The sequence below is a fragment of the Hylobates moloch genome, unplaced genomic scaffold (genome assembly GCF_009828535.3).
Source record: "Hylobates moloch isolate HMO894 unplaced genomic scaffold, HMol_V3 SCAFFOLD_1, whole genome shotgun sequence".
NCBI classification, from domain to species: domain Eukaryota; kingdom Metazoa; phylum Chordata; class Mammalia; order Primates; family Hylobatidae; genus Hylobates; species Hylobates moloch.
Window position 1 is genome coordinate 50,233,818 of NW_026652276.1, and position 22,376 is coordinate 50,256,193.

General features: G+C 37.7%; 1 protein-coding gene across 1 annotated transcript in view; it reads left to right on the forward strand.

Moving 5' to 3' along the window:
- TMEFF2 (transmembrane protein with EGF like and two follistatin like domains 2) overlaps positions 1–22,376 on the forward strand; it is a 255,675-nt gene that overhangs the window by 134,775 nt on the left and 98,524 nt on the right. The window contains exon 5 of the mRNA XM_032755106.2: positions 4,339–4,435. Coding sequence (XP_032610997.1) covers positions 4,339–4,435 — 97 coding nt within the window. The remainder of the gene's footprint in view (positions 1–4,338; positions 4,436–22,376) is intronic.

Consider the following 22,376-nt stretch of genomic DNA (forward strand, 5'->3'; position numbering starts at 1 on the left):
CTCAACACTAATTAAAGGCTACTGAGTTAGTCCATTTGCATTGCTCTAAAGGAATACCTAAGGCTGGATAATTTGTACGGAAAAAATGTTTGTTTTGACTCATGGTTCTCCAGGCTGTATGAGAAGCCTGGTGCTGGCATCTGCTTCCAGTGAGGCCTCAGGGAGCTTTTTACTCATGGCAGAGTGCATAGTGGCAGCAGGTGTGTCATGTGGCGAGATGGGGAGCAAGAGAGAGAACGAAGAGGTTCCAGACCCTTAAACAATCAGATCTCACCAGACTCTTAAACAAGCAGATCTCATGTGAACTAACTGAGTGAGAACTCCCTCATCACCAAGGGTATGGCCCTAAGCCATTCATAAGGGATCCATCCCCATGATGCAAACACTTCCTACCAACCCATACCTCCAACATTGAGGATTACATCTCAACATGAGATTCATAGAGGACAAACATCCAAACCATATCAGGTACCCTTAAGATCTGTGTATGGTCATCTCTCAGTCTCCTCAGGGGATTGGGTCCAGGACCCACCCTCCCCGCAGTATACCAAAATCTGTGGATGCTCAAGTCCCTGATGATATAAAGTGGTGTATCCTATGCACATCCTTACATATAATTTAAATCATCTCTAGATTACTTGGAATACTTAATACGCTATAAATGCTGTATAAAAATTTGTGATACTATATTTTTATTTTTTATTATTTTTTATTTCTGCATTATTATTTTGTACTTTTTTTCTGAATATTTTGATTCAAGATTGGCTGAATTTGTGAATGGGGAACCAGCAGATATTGATGGATGACTTCATTTCACTGAATGTCAATTTTAATTGCATTTTTAACAAAGTGAATTACAATGCTTACCCGTGTGTTTGAACATTATCGTTCACTGTTTTCAGAAATGGTATAGCAGGTTAAGAATACTATAAGAGTCACAGCAAGCATGATAGTGAGAACTGGGTTCAGCAGGCACATCATCATGTAGAACCAGCAAGAAGAACAGAGTGGTGATGGGATTCAACCTTCAGAAGAAATTACCAAGGCAGAGAGATTTGAGAGAGAAGTAACTCAATCATTTCTTATAATCCCTCCGATTCCAAACCTCCCTAAAATGATTAAATACATTTTAATGGCAGGGCAGAATATTAGGGATAATGTGCTTTCAGTAGCTCCATTTCCCTCACCCCTCAAATTTCCCTCAATCACTTGCCAAAACCTAAGTTTCTATAAAATAATGGGAAATAATTATCTTACTTTGCAACTCAAAATAAAAGAGCTTGAAATATAAATGCATGGTTAAGATAATACTTTAAGATAAATGAATTTTATTCCTCATCAGTGTATGAATGCAAATAAGCACTGATCTTTCCTGTTACTGGTAATATAGAAAGAAGAGAAAGAAGTAACAGTCCAATTTAGCACACATTTACTGAGAGTGTAACATGTACTAAATCAGTGGTTTTCAAGCTTTTGTGACTGTGACCTTTAGTAAGAATTGCAATTTATATTGCAGCCCTGTATGTAAGTACATATGTATAACTAAAGCAGTGTTATAAAATAAAACATGTACTTGCTAAATAAGATGAAGTCTGGTATTTACTAGACTAGTATGGTCTGTTTCATGTTTACAGAAATGCAAGTCGTGATGCATTAATTTCACTACCCGCTAAAAGGTTGTGAACTGTGGTTTGAAAAACACAGTGCTATTCTTTCTACTCAAAATATGTTCTGTGGACCAACAGCAGCAGCATCTGGGGACTTGTAAGAAATGCAGAACCTGAGACCATACCTCGCACCTGATGAATCAGAATCTGCATTTTAACTAAACCTCCAGATGCTTCCTGTGCAGTTTAAAGCATCAGAAGCCCTGTGCTAGACGATGCCTGAGGAGGGTGCTCTGCACAGATGAAGTCTTCTTGGTATTGTTTAAGGCAGAGATTCTTCCTCGGAGATAGTCTGTATTCAGAATACGCATATTTAAGCCCCAAACTAAGTACAATTCAGTATCTCCAAGGATATCTCAGGGCATTTTTATTAAAAAAAAAAAAAACATGTTAACAAACAAGATCCACGAAAGCCACTGAATCAGACTCTATTTAAGAACCACTGGTATAAAAAGTTAAATGAAAGTTGTGCACTGATTAAGTCGTTGGTTTGTTTACTATTATACAAAGGTGCAAACCTATGTTTCCAGTAATATGGAAAGATTTTATTTTCTATTTCTTTGTGGGTGACTTCATAGAAAGGCACTTTATTCACACAATACTTATTGATGGGGGTATTCCTACTGCTTCTTTTGAATTTACTTCTCCTTATCGGAGAATTTCCAAATCCGAACATCTCCATTTTACCAATAATTGCCCTTTTATAGAAATGTAATGTGACTTCTGGTAGAAATATTATTATTAGTCCTGCCGAGATAGCAAAATTTATCCCTGGATGACCTCCAGTCGACCCCTTACCAAAGATCTCAACTGCTGAAGAAAATGGGGCTGTCTCTAAGTGGCCATCACTGTTCATTAAGGTCCTTGCCATTGTGTTCGTATCTTTCCTGAGTAATGGGAAGTTTTAGTCTGGAAGTTGCTAATCTTGCTAACACTAAAAGGCTTTCTCCCATTAGCAGCTTCTGTGTTGCATTAATAATAAGAAAGTAATAAAGAGACCGACCTCAGCTGTTCGGTCTCCCCTGAGATGAGGCCCCAGCTTGCCTCTTATCCCCATGGTCCACTCTAATGGTCTTGCCTGTATTAAAGTAATAGAGTGGATAATAAGATAAGTTGCTGTCTATTTTATCAGCGTCTAAAATGCCTTCTTCTTTTTGGGGAGGACAACCTTTTTTTTTTTAAGACATCCAAATTGAAAACTATACCATTAATACTTTTGCAATTGAAATTGACCTGTTTAATTCATACTGTTTTAAAAATGTAAGCGTTGACTATCAAGCACAGGAAAAAAATGTTTTAGAAAAAATAAATCCCTCCACCTTTCTTGGAAGAGTTATAAAACAGATAACTCTCCTAGGGATGTCTTCTTGTCCTTTCTTGAGTAAATCAAATTACTCATCTGGACAGCAGTAAACTAAAGAAAACTAAAGATCTTTGGTTTTATAAGTATTAAAAACTCTTGTTAATAACCAAAAAAGAAATGAAGAGAAAATAACATATTAAAACAAAATAAGTGAGATTGGATTTGACAGGTTCAAGGTGCATGTTAATAAATTGTCTTTGGTATTTAAAATGTTCATAAAGACAGGAACTAATGCTGGGATTAATTGCTTATGTTCTTTTTCTGTTGAAAATATGTTATCTTTTGCAGAAGTGCACTTCTTAAAGATTCCCTTGATTTAAACATCTGTTTTTAAATGTGTATGATCTGTGTATGGAATTATATTATCTATGCAGTAGTTAGTTGATTGTAATTTTTCGTTTTAAAATAAAACTACTTTTTCTTTCAACTGTATATTTTTAACTGGGAAAACAGGTAATTCACCTTGAAAGTGTTGCTCATTCCTTGCACTCAAATACTAGAAATTTTTTCTCAATTTACACTGTTGTATCCTGATTTTGAAAGGCTAACTTTATAATTAGGTGATGTATTGCCTATTTTTGTACTTGTAATTTAGAGGAAAAAAGGCAATATCAATCATCATTATCAGTGACTAAACAGTGACTCAATGTATTTTTTAAAATAAAATATATGTTCATAACCCTCTAACAAGGAATAACTGTGATTAGCTCTATGCGATACTTATGTGAGATTCAATAAATGACAGTAAAAAACAACTAAAAACTATTTTCTAAAAACTTATAATCAACATATTTTTTCTTATAAGTACTTAACAGTTTGAGGGAAAAAATGTGGGCATATCTAATAAATCAGGGATGCTCGTCTAAATTTTTAAAAATTATACATGAAAACTTTCTTTGAACGAAAAAGTCCATAATCTGGATAAGAAAATGCTACATATGTTTCAGTAAAATAAACAGTAGATCTCTCCCTCAGAGAGGTGAAAATTTAACTCCCTTTTAACTAAATAACTCTTTCATATGGTCTATTTATTAGGCAAATAATTTTGATGAATCCAATAAACTCACATGCTTGTTTTATTTAGCATGCAAAATGCAAACCTGTTCACCACATACCAATGGGAAACATATTATTGTTAGAGTTGTCTTTAAATTGGAGGAAAAAGAAGAGTTGCTTATGACATTCTTATGAAGCTTCAATAGCAGACAGGTCCATTGGGAAAGTAGCAACTTTAATAAAGAATTGTCCTGGAGTTGTAAATATAATGCACAATGACCTGAATTCCTTTTACTTTTTTCTGTCCTACAGTCCATGAAGGCTCTGGAGAAACTAGTCAAAAGGAGACATCCACCTGTGATATTTGCCAGTTTGGTGCAGAATGTGATGAAGATGCCGAGGACGTCTGGTAATATGCTGTTTTTATTCTTTTAGACAAAATAATGACAGTGATTAATTTCTTTTTAATGCCATCAACCATTCTGCAACAGAAGACATTGTCTGCATTTTTATTTTCTTATTCACTTCCCAAGTGAAAAAAAAAAATGAGGGCTATAATAACAGCAAGGAATTTCTGAAACTGGATTAAGAGGTGGGCCAGCCAAGCAACTATCCATGGCATTACTTGATAAGGTACACTAAAATATCATTGAAGGCCCCCAAAACTGTCAATGTTAGGACATAGAGGGGAAAAAAAAGTCTTATTTACTAGAATATCTTTGAAAAAGTATCATCAGGGCCGGGTGTGATGGCTCAGGCCTGTACTCCCAGCAGGCCTGTACTCCCAGTACTTTGGGAGGCCAAGGCAGGAGGATCGCATGAGGCCAGGAGTTCGAGATCAGCCTGGGCACAAAGTGAGACCCACATCTCTACAAAAACAAAAAATTAATTAGCTGGATATGGTCACACTAGCCTGTAGTCCCAGCTACTCAGGAGGCTGAGGAGGGAGGAACACTTGAGCACAGGAGGTTGAGGCTACAGTGAGCTGTGATCATGCCATTGCATTCCAGCCTGGGCCACAGAGTGAGACCTTATCTCAAGATTATTTATTTATTCATTTATTTTTTTTTATTATTATTATACTTTAGGTTTTAGGGTACATGTGCACAATGTGCAGGTTTGTTACATATGTATCCATGTGCCACGTTGGTGTGCTGCACCCATTAACTCGTCATTTAGCGTTAGGTATATCTCCTAATGCTGTCCCTCCCCACTCCCCGTACCCCACAACAGTCCCCGGAGTGTGATGTTCCCCTTCCTGTGTCCATGAGTTCTCATTGTTCAATTCCCACCTATGAGTGAGAACATGCGGTGTTTGGTTTTTTGTCTTTGCGATAGTTTACTGAGAATGATGTTTTCCAGTTTCATCCATGTCCCTACAAAGGACATGAACTCATCACTGTTTATGGCTGCATAGTATTCCATGGTGTATATGTGCCACATTTTCTTAATCCAGTCTATCGTTGTTGGACATTTGGGTTGGTTCCAAGTCTTTGCTATTGTGAATAGTGCCGCAATAAACATACGTGTGCATGTGTCTTTATAGCAGCATGATTTATAGTCCTTTGGGTATATACCCAGTAATGGGATGGCTGGGTCAAATGGTATTTCTAGTTCTAGATCCCTGAGGAATCGCCACACTGACTTCCACAATGGTTCAACTAGTTTACAGTTCCACCAACAGTGTAAAAGTGTTCCTATTTCTCCATATTCTCTCCAGCACCTGTTGTTTCCTGATTTTTTAAATGATGGCCATTCTAACTGGTGTGAGATGGTATCTCACTGTGGTTTTGATTTGCATTTCTCTGATGGCCAGTGATGATGAGCATTTTTTCATGTGTTTTTTGGCTGCATAAATGTCTTCTTTAGAGAAGTGTCTGTTCATGTCCTTTGCCAACTTTTTGATGGGGTTGTTTGTTTTTTTCTTGTAAATTTGTTTGAGTTCATTGTAGATTCTGGATATTAGCCCTTTGTCAGATGAGTAGGTTGCAAAAATTTTCTCCCATTCTGTAGGTTGCCTGTTCACTCTGATGGTAGTTTCTTTTGCTGTGCAGAAGCTCTTTAGTTTAATGAGATCCCATTTGTCAATTTTGGCTTTTGTTGCCATTGCTTTTGGTGTTTTAGACATGAAGTCCTTGCCCATGCCTATGTCCTGAATGGTATTGCCTAGGTTTTCTTGTAGGATTTTAATGGTTTTAGGTCTAACATGTAAGTCTTTAATCCATCTTGAATTAATTTTTGTATATGGTGTAAGGAAGGGATCCAGTTTCAGCTTTCTACATATGGCTAGCCAGTTTTCCCAGCACCATTTATTAAATAGGGAATCCTTTCCCCATTTCTTGTTTTTGTCAGGTTTGTCAAAGATCAGATAGTTGTAGATATGTGGCATCATTTCTGAGGGCTCTGTTCTGTTCCATTGATCTATGTCTCTGTTGTGGTACCAGTACCATGCTGTTTTGGTTACTGTAGCCTTGTAGTATAGTTTGAAGTCAGGTAGCGTGATGCCTCCAGCTTTGTTCTTTTGGCTTAGGATTAACTTGGCGATGCGAGCTCTTTTTTGGTTCCATATGAACCTTAAAGTAGTTTTTTCCAATTCTATGAAGAAAGTCATTGGTAGCTTGATGGGGATGGCATTGAATCTATAAATTACCTTGGGCAGTATGGCCATTTTCACGATATTGATTCTTCCAACCCATGGGCATGGAATGTTCTTCCATTTGTTTGTATCCTCTTTTATTTCATTGAGCAGTGGTTTGTAGTTCTCCTTGAAGAGGTCCTTCACATCCTTTGTAAGTTGGATTCCTAGGTATTTTATTCTCTTTGAAGCAATTGTGAATGGGAGTTCACTCATGATTTGGCTCTCTGTTTGTCTGTGATTGGTGTACAAGAATGCTTGTGATTTTTGTACATTGATTTTGTATCCTGAGACTTTGCTGAAGTTGCTAATCAGCTTAAGGAGATTTTGGGCTGAGACAATGGGGTTTTCTAGATATACAATCATGTCATCTGCAAACAGGGACAATTTGACTTTGTCGATTTTTAAAAGGCATCATCAGGAAGCAATAGATGATCAGACTTAGTCTGTTTAGGTTTCTATAACAAAATACCACAAACTGGGTAGCTTATAAACAAAAGAAATTTATTTCTCACCATTCTGAAGGCTGAGAAGTCCAAGATCAAGGCAGATTTAGTGTCTGATAAGAGCTCACTTTCTCTTAAAATAGCCTTCTTCTTACTGAAGCTTTACATGGCAAAAAGGGCAAGGGAGGTCTCTGGAGCCTGTTTTATAAGGGCACTAATCCCACTCATGAAGGCTCCACCCCCATAACCTAATCGCCTCCCAAAGGTCCTACCTCCCAATACTGTCATCTTGGGGGTTAGGATTTCACCATATGAATCTGGGGAGTGGGCACCAACATTCACATCATACCAGTTGCTAATCTGACTTCTAAGATGATGGAGTAACTACTCTTATAAAGATATGTTCATCAAATAATGAATAATACTTATTATTTTGAATGGGTGCCAACATTTTGGCCTTCTACTGTATTGGTCCCACCTTAAGCACATTGAAAAGTGAATAACTCAAACTTCTGAGGGAGTTCTTTGTGTCATGATAATGAAAAGCAGCAGCCTTTTTTTATTCCTCTCCTCTTCTCTCTTCTGCTCCTCCCCTCCCCCTCTTCTTCCTCTTCCACTTCCTCCTCTTCTCCTCCTCCTCCTTTCCCTCCCTGTCTTCCCCCTCCTCCTCTTCTTTTCCTTCTCCTTTGTCTTCATCTTCTTCCTATTATAATTATTTCTATTATTTCTCTCTTTTTCTTTTTTACATATACCTCACCCCTTTCAGGAAAACATCTGGCTAAATCCTGGTATTCTTGCAAAAGTTCAGATCCATGGTATGAAGGCAGTATGAAAAGATATGGGCAAGGATAGTGGCACCAGAAAGGCTTAGCAATTGTCTACAGGGCCCAGCCATGGCAACTGTAATTCAGAAAATAAATTCAGTTACAAATGAGACAAGGAAAAGGACAAAGGAGAACCTTAGTCATGGAGAAATTGGTGTCAATCAGAAAAACTCGTCAAGAACTGAAACAGGAAAGCCTGGATAGATATTGGAACTGGTATACAAAGCCAAGCCTTGGTTACAAGTTGCTGGGAGAAGCATAGCCTACATCTGAGAAATAAATTACAAGGTCAGAATGAAACCAGCAGCAAAGCTGAATGCTAAATCAGTTAGCTCTTGGCTACGATATCTTGTATGCCCCGAGCATAGGGACAAGATTAGCTCCAAAATGCAGAATAAGCCTGAACCTCCAGATGGGGGCTAAGTGGCCACGGCTGTGAAGATTAGAGGGCTGTAGGGGCAGGGAGCCAAGAAGATCATTAGACTTCCAAGGCAAGAGCGAAAGTTATTAGTGTTTAAATAAAATGTATTTAAAATGTTCAATGTAAGCAATAAGGAATTGTGCTGAAATGACAAGTGCATCAATTTTCATTTACATACCTTGTATGTTAACATACCTTTGTATGTTAACGTATTGTATTTAGTCATGGCCACGAAGGGCAGATTGGAAACAGCTGAAGGACACAGGAATAAAGCAATGAGTGAAATTAAATAGGCATAGCATGAAAAAGGCTGTAAAGTAAGATAGGAAGCAATAGCGGAGTGATCTGACTGTAGTACTAGGCAACAGAACCTTCACTAAATCAAGGGAGCGTTGATACACTATTGATTTTGGATGACACCATGGCCAGGTTCTCTCAAACATAAAATACTACATATGCTGTGTGGCAACAAAGAGTACAACTTATTGTTTTATTTTTTTCCTTTAACACTAACTAAACTATAATTTTACATGTACAGATTTCCTCAAACCTGCATTATGAAGTAATAACAAGATGTGAATAACTGCTGATATGAAATAATGTTCTTACTATATTCACAATACTGAAACAAAGGTGAAAAATTAATTTCTGATCTTTCTTTAACCCTGGCCTAATAAGTTAATATTTTGCATTTTCCCACAGGATTAAATCTAGTTATTCAAACATTCTTAAGTACTTTCAAGATGAAGATAAATCTTTATTAGAATAAAAAAGTCAGTACACAGTTAGCTGATCATGTTTTCATAGTTAGATGAGTTTTTGAGTTCAGAAGAAAGTCACACCAGAGATGGGAATAAAAAAATTAATAAATGGGGGAAAGAGAAGGAGAATAAAATAAAAGGAGAAAAAAATAATAATTAGATGGCATTGACAAACTATGATACTAATGACATAACATTTTAATGCTTTTATTTTGAGAAAACAGATGGCTTGTAATCTAATATAAGACCCTAGTTTATGTTCTATGATTTCATTTCAAGGTTTTTCTTTTGCATTTTTTTTATATGGAGAACATCAAGGCTGTAAAAAATCAGAAAATTTTAGGTTCTCTCAATAGGAAAGGAAGACCATTGCTACAAAATATTTTTTCAGTTATAGATATTAACTTAAATGTAGGAAAGTATTAAGCTTCCAAAAGAGGGTTAAAATTCAACAGGACAAGTTATTCACACCCCAGTACATCCATTCTCATAACAGAGGTATCTTTCATTAAGGATGGACTTCAAAAGTAACTGAAACACCTGTGTGAAGGGATGTGTGTGCCTTTTTATAGGGAAGGGGTTAAGAGAAGAAGAAAGGGATTAAAATATCATTTCTCTTTATATCTAGACTGAAAACAGTCAAAACTAATACATTTATACATAAAAGAGACTCTCAAATACACCCTGCCAAATATAATTTATAAAGAAGAAGAATGGCTTATAAATAAGTCAAATACAATAAAATTGACTCATTGCAAAGTAATAAAGCTCCATCTGATAGCATTGGGAATACCAACATGATTTCAGCAAATATTTCTGATTTCACTTTAGAAACAACCTTATATTCCCTTAATTATCTTACCTGATAAATTATCTCAGTAAGTCCAAAGTAGGTCAGTGGAAACTCTTTTCTCCGGGAACTTTTCCTTAGAAGTAATTAGCCTGGAACTTTCTGTTGGTTCTGTCAGTCAGAAGTAGTTCAGAGCCCTGGGGTTGATACTTGATTTAATATATGTATACATACAAAAGCATTGATAGCTGGGTCTGACCATAGGAATGGCTGGGTATGAAATTGGCTGCATGCCTAATATTTCCAGGAAGAGGGCACAGGTGCACAGGTGTAAGAGCAGATGCAGCCAGATGACAAATGACATAAAGGGACAATTTAAATTATCAGGTATATTTGCTTTATATGTATTCTTCATAGCTCTTTATCCCTGTTTTAACTTTGTTTTTGTAGTATTCTCTACATGCCACTCAGGCTCCATTAGCGATATCATATTGGCTTAAATGCTATTAACTCCTTAGTAGTCATTCATTTTGTCTTCGAAAGCATTAATAATATTTTCCAGTTTTAGTGTATAACATCCTTAGTGTTTGAGTGCAATGGTAAGAAAGGAAAGCAGCAAAGTTGTTGCAATAAAATGAGTTCCAAAGAGGAATGAATGAATGTTTATTATTTTCTCTATTTCACTGATGTTTCGTAACTGAAACAGGGTGTGGGATCTGGCATTTCTTTTCTGGGTGTCTCTTACAAAGACAGTTTAGTTTGAAGTCTTTAACATCTTGCTCCTTTGATCTGAGAAGGCTCCTTGTCATTAGGAAGACTGTGTGTTATTGGCAACCTGCCCACATTTAATGCATTTTGGATTGTGGAGGCTCATGAATATTTGAAGTGGGGCAATGGCCATGGATGATCCTTGGCACTAGATTTCATCATAGGAATAAGTAAATTAGACATTAGGTCTTGCTGACTTTAGTACCTTTGGGTTGTGAGTTTGATAGGGAAAATTAAAACACCTTTGAGGAAAATACAGAAATGGTTTTATTTAAAACCACTCCTGGTTGACAGTTGAACAAAAAGATTGTGTTTAAAGTGGAAACTGCAATCTTTGTATTGTTTTTCTACTAAGTAAAAATGTCAGACATGGATATGGTATATTGAAAGAGGATGCTGATTAGTCATAAAATTTTAGCCATCTAAGAGTTCATTCAGTTTCTCCCTAGGGTGTTTCCCTTTTATTAATTTCCTTTGCTCTCTGGCCCCAGAAGTGTAACTGGTAACCAACGTTAAGTGTGGTTTCTAATATGAGTTTACTCATGGAGACAAAAAAAAAAAAAAAAAAAACAGAAAAAAAGATAATAGATCTGCTCTAGAAAATCCAAGGTTTTTGTTGAATGCATGCATGGCTTTTTGAGAAAACATTTTAGTTTCAAGATTCCTGGAGTTGAGGTATGACCTCCCTCCATTTACCTCTTATCTCCACCTTGAAGACAGTAGCTGTCACCTCCGAAAGCTGCAGTAGTGTTTTCTGTTTGTGTCAATGAGTGGGAACTGAAGAGTAGATACCTCTCGTTCCTTTGATGATTCCATTTGCCCAAAAAATGTTTCGGGGTGGAGGGTGCATATGCAGCCCCTGACTTAGGGAAGCACACATCTTTCCACTCAGAATTTCAAGGGGAAAATGTTGATAGTTTTTAGCAAAGGTGTGTCCAAATCTAAAAGTTGGGGTTTGCTTTCACTATTTATTTCTTTTCTGTATTTCTTCACCTATCTTGATCAAGAAAATAAATAGCTTATATTTTTCTAAATTTCACATGATGTAATAAAATTTAGAAGTAAAAGACTAGTAATTCTGACATGGTCTGTACGATGGTCTCTACAGGGCATTAAACAATGCTCACTGTCAACAAATGCCATATTTGCAATCCAAACTTCTGTCTGCAGTAGCTGCCAGTAATCCAACCTGCAAACTGAAGTTAAAAGCTTCAAATGTTACTCAGGAAGACAAATGAATAACAATGACACTTCTAATATGCAACAGTCAAATAATAACAACCACCACCAACAACTAGCCACCCCTCCAGAAAAAGGAGAGTTACGAAAGTAAAAAATAAAAAAAAATTGAAAAATAAAAATAAACAATAGTCTTTAACCTTGGGTCTTCTGTGATGCTAGCCTACCTTTTTTTTAAAAAAAAAAAAAATGGGTTTTCACATAAATTCTAGAGAATCTTTTAAATTTTTCTCAGTATCCACACCTCAACTGTACTAGCTATCACAGTGATTAATGAAACTTAACTAGGTTATGACAGCTACAAACCCAGATCTGGTGTAGACTACCAAGAAATATGGGGATAAAGAATTCTGAACTTCAATGTGTTGTATTTGTTTTTACAATATTTATTAGGCCATGCAGTTTAAATCATGTAATTTCTATTTTATGTCAAAATCATAAAATACTGCCTGGCAACAGAACAAAGGAAACAAAACTCCTAAGTACAGATTGTATTTCTACCACTAACTTAACAGTTTTCATTATTCGTTTCTCTTTTTACTTGCTTTGTTTGTTTGTTTGAGACAGAGTCTCGCCCTGTGGCCCAGGCTGGAGTGCAGTGGTGCTATCTCGGCTCACTGCAAGCTCCGCCTCCAGGGTTCACATCATTCTCCTGCCTCAGCCTCCCAAGTAGCTGGGATTACAGGCGCCCGCCACTACGCCTGGCTAATTTTTTATATTTTTAGTAGAGATGGGGTTTCACCGTGTTAGCCAGGATGGTCTCGATCTCCTGACCTTGTGATCCTCCCGCCTCAGCCTCCCAAAGTGCTGGGATTACAGGCCTGAGCCACCGGACCTGGCCTTTACTTGCTTTTTAAATCTTTGCTTGCTTTTTAAATCTTGTTGTAGGCCACACCTTGTTAATGGTAGGTTGCCTAACTTTTGGTGCTCACTCATTAAACTCACTCTCTATTTCTTCTTGAGTTTTCATATCTCAGTTTCTAGCATATTCTGAGTCAGTGATTTCTGTCTCCACACTCAGGGAATACCTGCTCCACGTTCCAATGTCCCAGTGTAACATCCCAGTCTCAGAGATAATAATAGGAATCTCATTGTAGTTATCAAAGTGTGACAAACCTTTCCAAAGCGTGTCAGACACCATCCTAAATGTCTAGATTTATAGAGCCATTTAATCCTCACCACAGTCTTATAAATTTAATACACTAGTAATTCTCATGTTACAAAACAGAAAACTGAGGCACAGACAGGTTAATCAAACTTCCCAAAGCCAAACAGCAAGTGAGAGAGCCACGATTCGTGCCAGCCAGGCAGACTCCATGCTCTTAACTACCACTCAGGGTCTTCTCTTATAAATTATGTGTGTTTATAAGTGTATACTGTGAGTATGCACACATGCACACACACACACACATAGACCAAATGTATCTATCTTATATATTCAGGATAGAATTTTACATGTTTTAATGGGAAAACAAAGACTTTAAGTGGCAGTTTGGGGTGAAATTCACCACTAACATACCTACATTGTGTATGATGCCCTTGAAGTTCTTTTTCACTTGGTATATAAAATATATTTCTTTGTAGTTCCCTTCAAGACTGTGTAGTTTTCATTTGTTTGTTTTTCACAGAGGTATTGAATTATTATGTATAGAGCATATTCTTATCATGGTTATGCATGCATCCAATCAGATGAGAATGTTACTAGACTTAAGGTTGCATAGAAGACACATACCTTCACCAAAACCTGAGGTTTTTTAGCTGCTTCAATTCAATTTGCCTGTTTTGCAGTGGCAATGGCAATCCTGACTGTGAACCAAAGCTTATTACAAATGTCTATTTCTGATGTAAGAATAGAAATTCCTGGAGATGAGAAATAGAAAAAGAGGGAAGAGTCACCAAATTAAATAAAAATAAATATGACAGTGGGATTTAATCTCTGTCTTAGTAGCAATGCCCTGCTGTATCTTTTAATTTAGCAATTAAAATATGATGTGAAGCCTCTTATGTTCCAATATAACATATATTTTTGATGGTTATATTAAAATGGGAAATGGGTTTTACATTTTTTCTAAATATAAATACACTCATTCCATCATAGTGATTTAAAAAAAAATAGAAATACAAAAACTTTAGGAAAATGTCATCCCTCTCTAAGATAATCATTGTGAAATTTGGAGATATATTTTCCGTGTGTGTGTATGTGTGTGTGTGTGTGTGTGTGTGTGTGTGTGTGAGATGAGAATCTAACAATATTTTACATATAAACAAAACCACTTATCTTGAAAATTTTTAGTTAATCTTGAGGGTGAGTTATTTGGTGATTGTTAGGAATGCCAAACCAATTTAAGAATAATGTATTTATACCGGAATGCAATTTCTGTGTCCCAAGCTCTGATTATTCTTTCTAAATTTTCAGCACTTCTAAAAAAAAATTCATTTGAGGGTACTGTCTTAACGTTTGTGATCTAAAAAATTATCAAAGCCTATATCCCCTCTAAGCCTGTGTTAAACATTTTTCTTGTTTAACTCCAAGAGACTAGACAGTATGTGAACTGAAAACATTTCCACTGTCTGTATCCAGAGTGTTCATAATAAATAGCTTTCTGAGGCATAAGCATTGTTTGCTGAGAAACTGTCCTCCCAAAGGTGTATTAAATCGGGTAGAAACTGTTGCTGGTCTTCTGTGGTTTACTTCCAAATAGTAATATATTGTATGTGTTGACTCATCTAAACTACAAATCAGTGAACCATCCTCAGCAGCCAACATCAGTCTGTTCCAGACACATTTCCCTACAAACAGGGCATATAATATCTAATAAGTGATTGAAAAAATTGTAAAATTATATGCAACACCCAATCAAAAAATCAATACTGCTGAAAGTCTAAATGCTTATTAGAGAAAAAAGCCAATAAATAATGAAAACAAATATCCAATTTTCTAGCCCCCCAATGTAAAGTAAAATTAATCAAGAGTGGGTTCATTCATCCTTTTATCACTAAGCTATGAATGGAACATAAGAAATCAGGACAATGCATTTGGGACAGATGATCTTCTGAAGATTGTTTACCACAGCTCTCTTTTATTTATTGCAGCCTTTCAAAGTCTTTGACACAGTAGTTCACTGTATTCTCTGAGCTCATCCTGAAATGAGCTTTCTACAATCAAAATTATATTATCCATGGTAATAAAAGTAATGGTAGGTTCTAACTAGCCATAAGGTCGTATAATAAGCAGATATTAGGAGATGTTTATCTGGGAGAAGTGCACAACAGTTTGGAAAAAGGCAAAAATAAGAAATAAAATAAAATATTAGCTTCACATTAGCAAAAATTAGTGATGTATTTCTGTAATAAACATAGGTATCTGCAGGCCAGGCACAGTGGCTCACGCCTGTAATCCAAGCACTTTGGGAAGCTGAGGCAGGCAGATTGCCCGAGCTCAGGAGTTCATGACCAACCTGGGCAACACGGTGAAACCCTGTCTTTACTAAAATACAAAAAATTAGCTAAGCATGGCAGCATGTGCCTGTAGTCCCAGCTACTTGGGAGGCTGCAGCAGGAGAATTACCTGAACCTGGGAGGCAGAGGTTGCAGTGAGCCAAGATCACGCCACTGCACTCCAGCCTGGGTGACAGAGCAAGACTCCATCTAAAAAAATAAAAATTAAATTAAAAAAAAAAACAGGTAACACAGGTATCTGCATAAATTTGGAACTTAGGATATTCAAATATAACATCAAATGATCAATAATGATGAAAAATAAAAATGATATATTTGATTACAATATGCAACTTAATTTTAATTGAATATTGTCTTCCCTAGAAAGTATGCTGATTTTTGGAAAAAGAAACCACAACAGAACTGCTTGCATTACAGCTACACTAGATGGTCAGACTTGGGGGGAAAAAGAAAAGAAAAAGAAGAAGCCCTGCATTGATCAATATATTGGTATATTAATCAGGGTTCTTCAGAGAAACAAAGGAATAGGAAGCAAAAATTTTTCTAGTGTATCACTAGAGATAATAGTGGAAGGTGACAGTTCCATTTCCACCCCTTGATTTCTGGACCAATGAATTTTGGCTACGGGAGACAGAGCACCACATATTAAATGCTGATTCAGAGCACATACAGCCTTCTGGAGAACCTTGCACCAGTCCTAGAAAGTATTGCCACCTAGCTGGTGTTACAACTGTGATTTCTTTCTCTCTCTCTTTTTTTTTTCTTTGAGACAGTGTCTTGCTCCGTCACCCAGGCTGAAGTGCAGTGGCATGATCTTGGCTCACTGCAACCTTCACCTCCTGGGTTCAAGCAATTCTCCTGTCTCAGCCTCCCAAGTAGCTGGGACTATAGGTGCATGCCACACGCCCAGCTAATTTTTGTATTTTTAGTAGAGACAGGGTTTCACCATATTAGTCAGGTTGGTCTCGGAACTCCCGACCTCAGGTGATCCACCCACCTCGGCCTCCCAAAGTGCTGGGATTACAACTGTGATTTCAAAAAACCATTCCACCACTCTATCAAGCCAGCAGCTATAGGATGGCAGGAAACATGGTAAGACCAGGGAATTCCATGAGCATGTACCCATTGCCATCCTTCTTTGGTGGTGAAGTAAGTTCCTTAGTCAGAAGCAATGCTGTGTGGAATACCAAGATGGTGGATAAAGCATTCTGTAAGTCCACGGATGGTAATTTTGGGAGAAGCATTGTGTGCAGGAAGAAAAATTTATATCCAGTGTAAATACTTATTTCAGTGAGGACAAACTGCTGTCTCTTCCATGATGGAAGCAGTCCAATATAATCAACCTGCCACCCAGGAGCTGGCACCAATCCATGAGGATTGGTGCCATATCAGGAACTCGGTGTTGGTTTCTGCTTCTAGCAGATTAAGAACTCAGTGGTGGCTGTAGCCAGGTTGGTCTTGGTGAGTAGGAGTCTATGTTGCTGAGCCTATGAATAACCCCCCCTTTTTGCCACAATGGTCACTTTGTTCATGAGCCTACTGGGCAATGAACAGGGTTGGCTGGAGAAAGAAGCCGAGTGGTAGCTACAGAATGGGCCATTCTATCCACTTTATTATTACAGTCTTCCTCTGCTGAGGTTACCCTTTTGTGAATATTTACATGGGACACAAATATCTTCATGGTTTTTTGCCCATTGAGAGATCTATCCACATACTTCTTCCCCAAATTTCCTTCTCACCAATATTCCAATCATGTCCCTTCCAAGTCCTTGACCATCTACCAAACCATTGGCCACAGTCCATGAATCAGTGTACAGTCACACGTGCTGCCTTTTCTCCTCAGCAAAGTGAACAATCAGGTGCACTGCTTGAAGTTCTGCCTACTGGAAGGATTTTTCTTCACCATTGTCCTTGAGGAATGTTTCAGAGAAGGTCTGTAGTGCTGCAGCTGCCCACTTTCAGGTGGTAGCTGTATATCATGCAGAATCTTCTGTAAATCAGGCCTGAGTCTTTTTTCCTCTATCAACTGATCACAAGGAGCTCCCCCATGAGGCCACAGAAGCAGGTGGGAGAGAGAAGGTCCTGTAATAGGAGTGAGTGCCATGACCTTTAGGCCCCTTCTTTTCATGTAACTTACTTGTGCCAAGGGCCTGATTTGACCTAATCTCATACAAAGCACTTCCATTTGATGATGGAGAGCTGCTGTGCATGCCCAACTTCATGGCTTTTGGGTAAGACAACACTCAGCTCATGGTGGGAAGCTCAGGTCGAATAGTAACTGAGTAGTGCATAGTTAAGTACTAAGTCTCTACTAAGGCCCAGTAGCAAACTAAGAACTGTTTCTCAAAAGGAGAGTAGTTATCCACAGAAAATATCAGGGCTTTGTTCCAAAATCCTAAGGATCCACACAGTGATTCAATAATAGGGGCCCATCAAAGGCTCCAGACAGCATCCCTGTCTACCACTGACACTTCAAGCACCATTGGATCTACTGGATCATAAGGCCCAAGTGACACAGCAGCTTGCACAGCAGCCTAGACCTGTTGCGAGTCTCTTCTTGTTCTGGGCCCCACTGAAAACTAGCAAAAAGCAGTTTACTCAGTAAATGAACTAGAGTAACACACTCAAATAAGGAGTATGTTGCCTCCAGAATCCAAAGAGGCCCACTAGGCATTGTTCCTCTTTTATGGTTGAAGGTGAGGCAAATGCATCAACTTATCCTTTACCTTAGAAGGGATATCTCACATGCTCCACATATGGACCCCTAGAAATTTCACTGAATTTTCTTGAAAATTCACTCTCTGACATGTAAATGTCTTACCAATAACTATAGAGTAGTTGCTACTTCTTGCTCATTACATCCAATCAGCATCATGTCACCAGTTTAATAGACTAGTGTGATATCTTTTGGAAGGGAAAGGTGATAAAGATTCCTGCAAACTAAATTATGACATAGTGGTAGAGAATTAACATACCCCTGTTGCAGCACAGTGAAGCTATATTGCCGACCTTGCTAGCTAAAAGCAAACTGATTCTGGTTGTTCTTATTGAGAAGTATGGAGAAAAATGCATTTGCTAGATCAATAGCTGCATACCAGGTACCAGGGGATGTATTAACTTGCTCAAACAATGAAACCACATCCAGTACAGCAGCTGCAAATGGAGTCATCACCTGGTTAAGCTTATAGTAATCCACTGTCATTCTCCAAGATTCATCTGACTCCCGCACAGGCAAGTTGAGTGAGAACATAATAAGAATCACCCCGTCCCTGAGTCTTCCAAGTCCTTGATGGTGCAGTCTTTCCAGGAATGTAGTGTTTCTTTGTGTTTAATATTTTTCCAGGTAAAGGCAGTTTTAGCAGCTTCCACTTATCTTTTCCTACCATCCTAGCCTTCATTCCACATGTCATGGAACCAATGTGGGGTTTCTGCCAGCTGCTGAGAATGTCTGCTCCAATTATACATTCCAGATCTGAGGAAAGAAACACAGTGTGGGTTCAGGGACCCACTGGATCCACTGTGAGATGGAACTGAGCTAAAGCTTCACTGATCACCTGACCTCCATAAGCCTGTACTCTGACTGTGGACCACAGTGATGTTTTGGGTCTTTTGTAATTAGTGTCAGTTCAGAGTGAGTGTCCATTAGTCCGTGAAAGGTCTGATTCCCAATGCACAGTTATTCTGGCAAACAGCTGAAGGTCCTTTTGAGGAAGGCTCGGAGAAAGATTAACAGTATACATTTTTGGCACTGTACCAGGGCCCTTTCTCAAGGGGACCTGACCTCCCCTTTATGCAAGGGGTTCTGTATCCATAAACTGGCTCTAGTCTGAGACTTGATTAAGGGACCATGACTCTCTTTTTTTATGATGTAGGCTAGACTTTTAAGAACTTTTCTGCTTATCAAATCAAGTAAGATTTAGTAGGCTTTCCATCTATTTTTCACTTTTAGGAACACCATGATCCTAAGACACTAGCAAGGAACACTAGCCAATACCATAGGTCTCCATGAATCTGGCTATTCTGATTGCTGCTTTTGACCTTGCTTTTGGCAGTTGAGTGCTGCCACTTGGCCCCTGCTGCCCTGAGACCCAATTACTCCAATTGCATTTAGATTTCCCAATTCAGTTACTGCTATTCCCATTTAAGTTCTGGCCTGCAGAGAAGAGTGGTCCTAGAGCTCTTCAAGGATATTGTGGCTCTCCTCTCAATCTGTTTCTAACAATGTGGGTAGAAGGTACATCTTCTGGACCCTTCCGTTGTGTGTGAGTGGTCTTAAATGACAAATTGACTCTAGCATTCCAGTCTCTCTAAGCCTTTGAACCTCTTTCTCTGTGTTAAACTGAGGCATGCCTAGCATTTCTAATTCGCTCACTGTGGACCACCTTTTGGTCCATGTTTCAGTCAACCAAGCAACCAAACTGCCAGAGCTCTTTCAAATTCCCCAAGTTGCAATATTAAATGCAGTATTAAATATCTGCAGAGTGAGCTCATATCAATAAATTCAGCCTGATTCATAACTTCATGTTCTTTTCACCATTATCCCACACCTTAGTATCCATTCCTACACATGTTTTTGGGATTTTTGTATAAGTTAGGAACTTAGGTAGTTATTTTGGAGTGTAGCACACCTCTTCATGGATTTCACTTCCTATCTCACTTTTAGGTGCCCACTGGAACTTGAGTTCAGTTCAGGCATACCTCATTTTAGTGTGCTTCGCTTTACTGCACTTCAAAGATATTGTATTTTTCACAAATTAAAAGTGTGTGACAACACCATGTGAAGCAAGCCTACCAGCACATTTTTTCCAACAGCATGTACTCACTTCATGTCTCTGTGTCCTATTTTAGCAATTCTCACAATATTTCAAACTTTTTCAAACATTTCTGTTATGATGATCTGTGATCAGTGATTTTTTTTTTTTTGAGACAGAGTTCAATGGCGTGATCTCGGCTCACTGCAACCTCCGCCTCCTGAGTTTAAGTGATTCTCCTGCCTCAGCCTCCCAAGTAGCTGGGATTACAGGTGCCTGCCAGTACGCCCAATTAATTTTTGTATTTTTAGTAGAGACAGGGTTTCACCATGTTGGTCAGGCTTGTCTTGAAGTCCTGACCTCAGGTGATCCACCTCCCCCAGCCTCCCAAAGTGCTGGGATTACAGGCATGAGCCACTGCACCCGGCCGATCAGTGATCTTTAATGTTACTACTGTAATTGTTTTGGGGCACCCAAACCAAACCCATATAAAACAGTAAAATTAACTGATAAAATGTTATATGTTTTACTGACCCACTGATCCCCCATCTCTCTCCTTTTCTACGGCTTCCCTAGCATGAAAGGTATTCCACTGTATGAATATACCATATTTGGGTTATTTGTTCATCATTTGAGGAATATTTGGGTTGTTTCTACTTTTTGGCTACTATGAATAATGCTGTTATGAACATTTATGTATGAGATTGTGTGGGAATGTATGTTTTCAGGTCTCTTGGGTATGTACATAGGAGTGGAATTGCTAGGTCATATGGTAACTTTATGGTTAACTTTTTGAGGAAGGGCCAGACTATTTTCCAAAGTATCTGCAACGCTTATATTCCACCAGCAGCATATGAGTGTCCATACTTCTTCACATCCATGTCAATGCTTGTAATTATCTGTCTTTTTGATTATTACTACCCTAGTGGGTATGAAGTGGTATCTGATTGTGGTTTTGATTCACATTTCACAGGTGGCTAATGGTGTTGGTCTCTTTTTATTTGTATATTGAACATTTGTTTATCTTTTTAGAAGAAATATCAACTCAGATCATTTGTCTATTCTTAAATTGAGCTATTTGTCTATTTGTTATTGAGCTGTAAGAGTTTTAAAAATATATATATTCTAAATATAAGTTCCCTGGCAGATATATGGTTTGCAATTAGTTTCTCTGTTTTGTAGAATTGCCTTTCACTCTCTTGATGGTATCCTTTGAAACACAAACTTTTTAATGTTGATGAACTCCAATTTATTTTGTTGTTGCTTGTGTTTGTTGTTATATCTAAGAAGGTTTTGCTCAACTCAAGGTAGCAAATATTTATTTCAATATTTTCTTCTAAGGGATTTATAGTTTTAGCTCTATATTTAGGTCTGTGATCCATTTTGTGGTACTTTTTGCGGATGGAGTGAGGAAGGGGTCCAAATTCATTTGTTACATGTAGATATCCAGTTGTTTCTACACCATTTGTTGAAAAGACTAGTCTTTCATCGTCGAATTTTTTGGAAACCCTTATTGAAATCAATTGACCCTGTATACAAAGATTTATTTCTCTAGTCTCATTCTATTCCGGTGATCTATGTATCTATTCTTATGCTACTACTGGACTTCATTTTCTCATAAGTAAAATTCAGGAAATGAGGGTGTTGCCCTAAAAGGTTTCTATGGTTCCTTTGAGCTCTAACATCATCTATCATAGCAGAATAACTACTGTGAGCTCTAAAGAACTACCCCCAAAGCGTCCCCAGTGGTCCTAGTGGCATTTTTTTCTCTTTCTTTAGGCCTAAAATTTCCAGAGTCACTTTTAAATTTGAGAAGATAATCTATTGTGTCCAGAAGGCAACACTTCCCACTTTATATTTTGATCCTTATACATTAACAGAAACAAGTTTTCATATTAGCTAGTCACCTCTTTAGAAAGCACAGAAAATAGGAAGCTCTTCAAAGGATTTGAAGCAGCTATGGCAAAAAGTAAACATATAATGAAGATAAATAAGAGAGAAAATTCAAGAGTTGAATAAAAAGACAATGTTGAGGAGAAGGAAGAATGTAAAAGGTAGGATAGAAATCATAGATTTAAAGGAAAACCAAGGCTAAGAGAAGCTGCTACTATTAATCAAAAGCCTTATCTCTGAGTGCTCTGAATTCAAGGTGAGAAAGAAAAGGAATAACTCTTATGGTGTAATTAGAAAAGACAACTAGTTCATCAAGAAATACTTTTACCAGTTCTGAATTCTACAAAAATGTATACTGTGTAC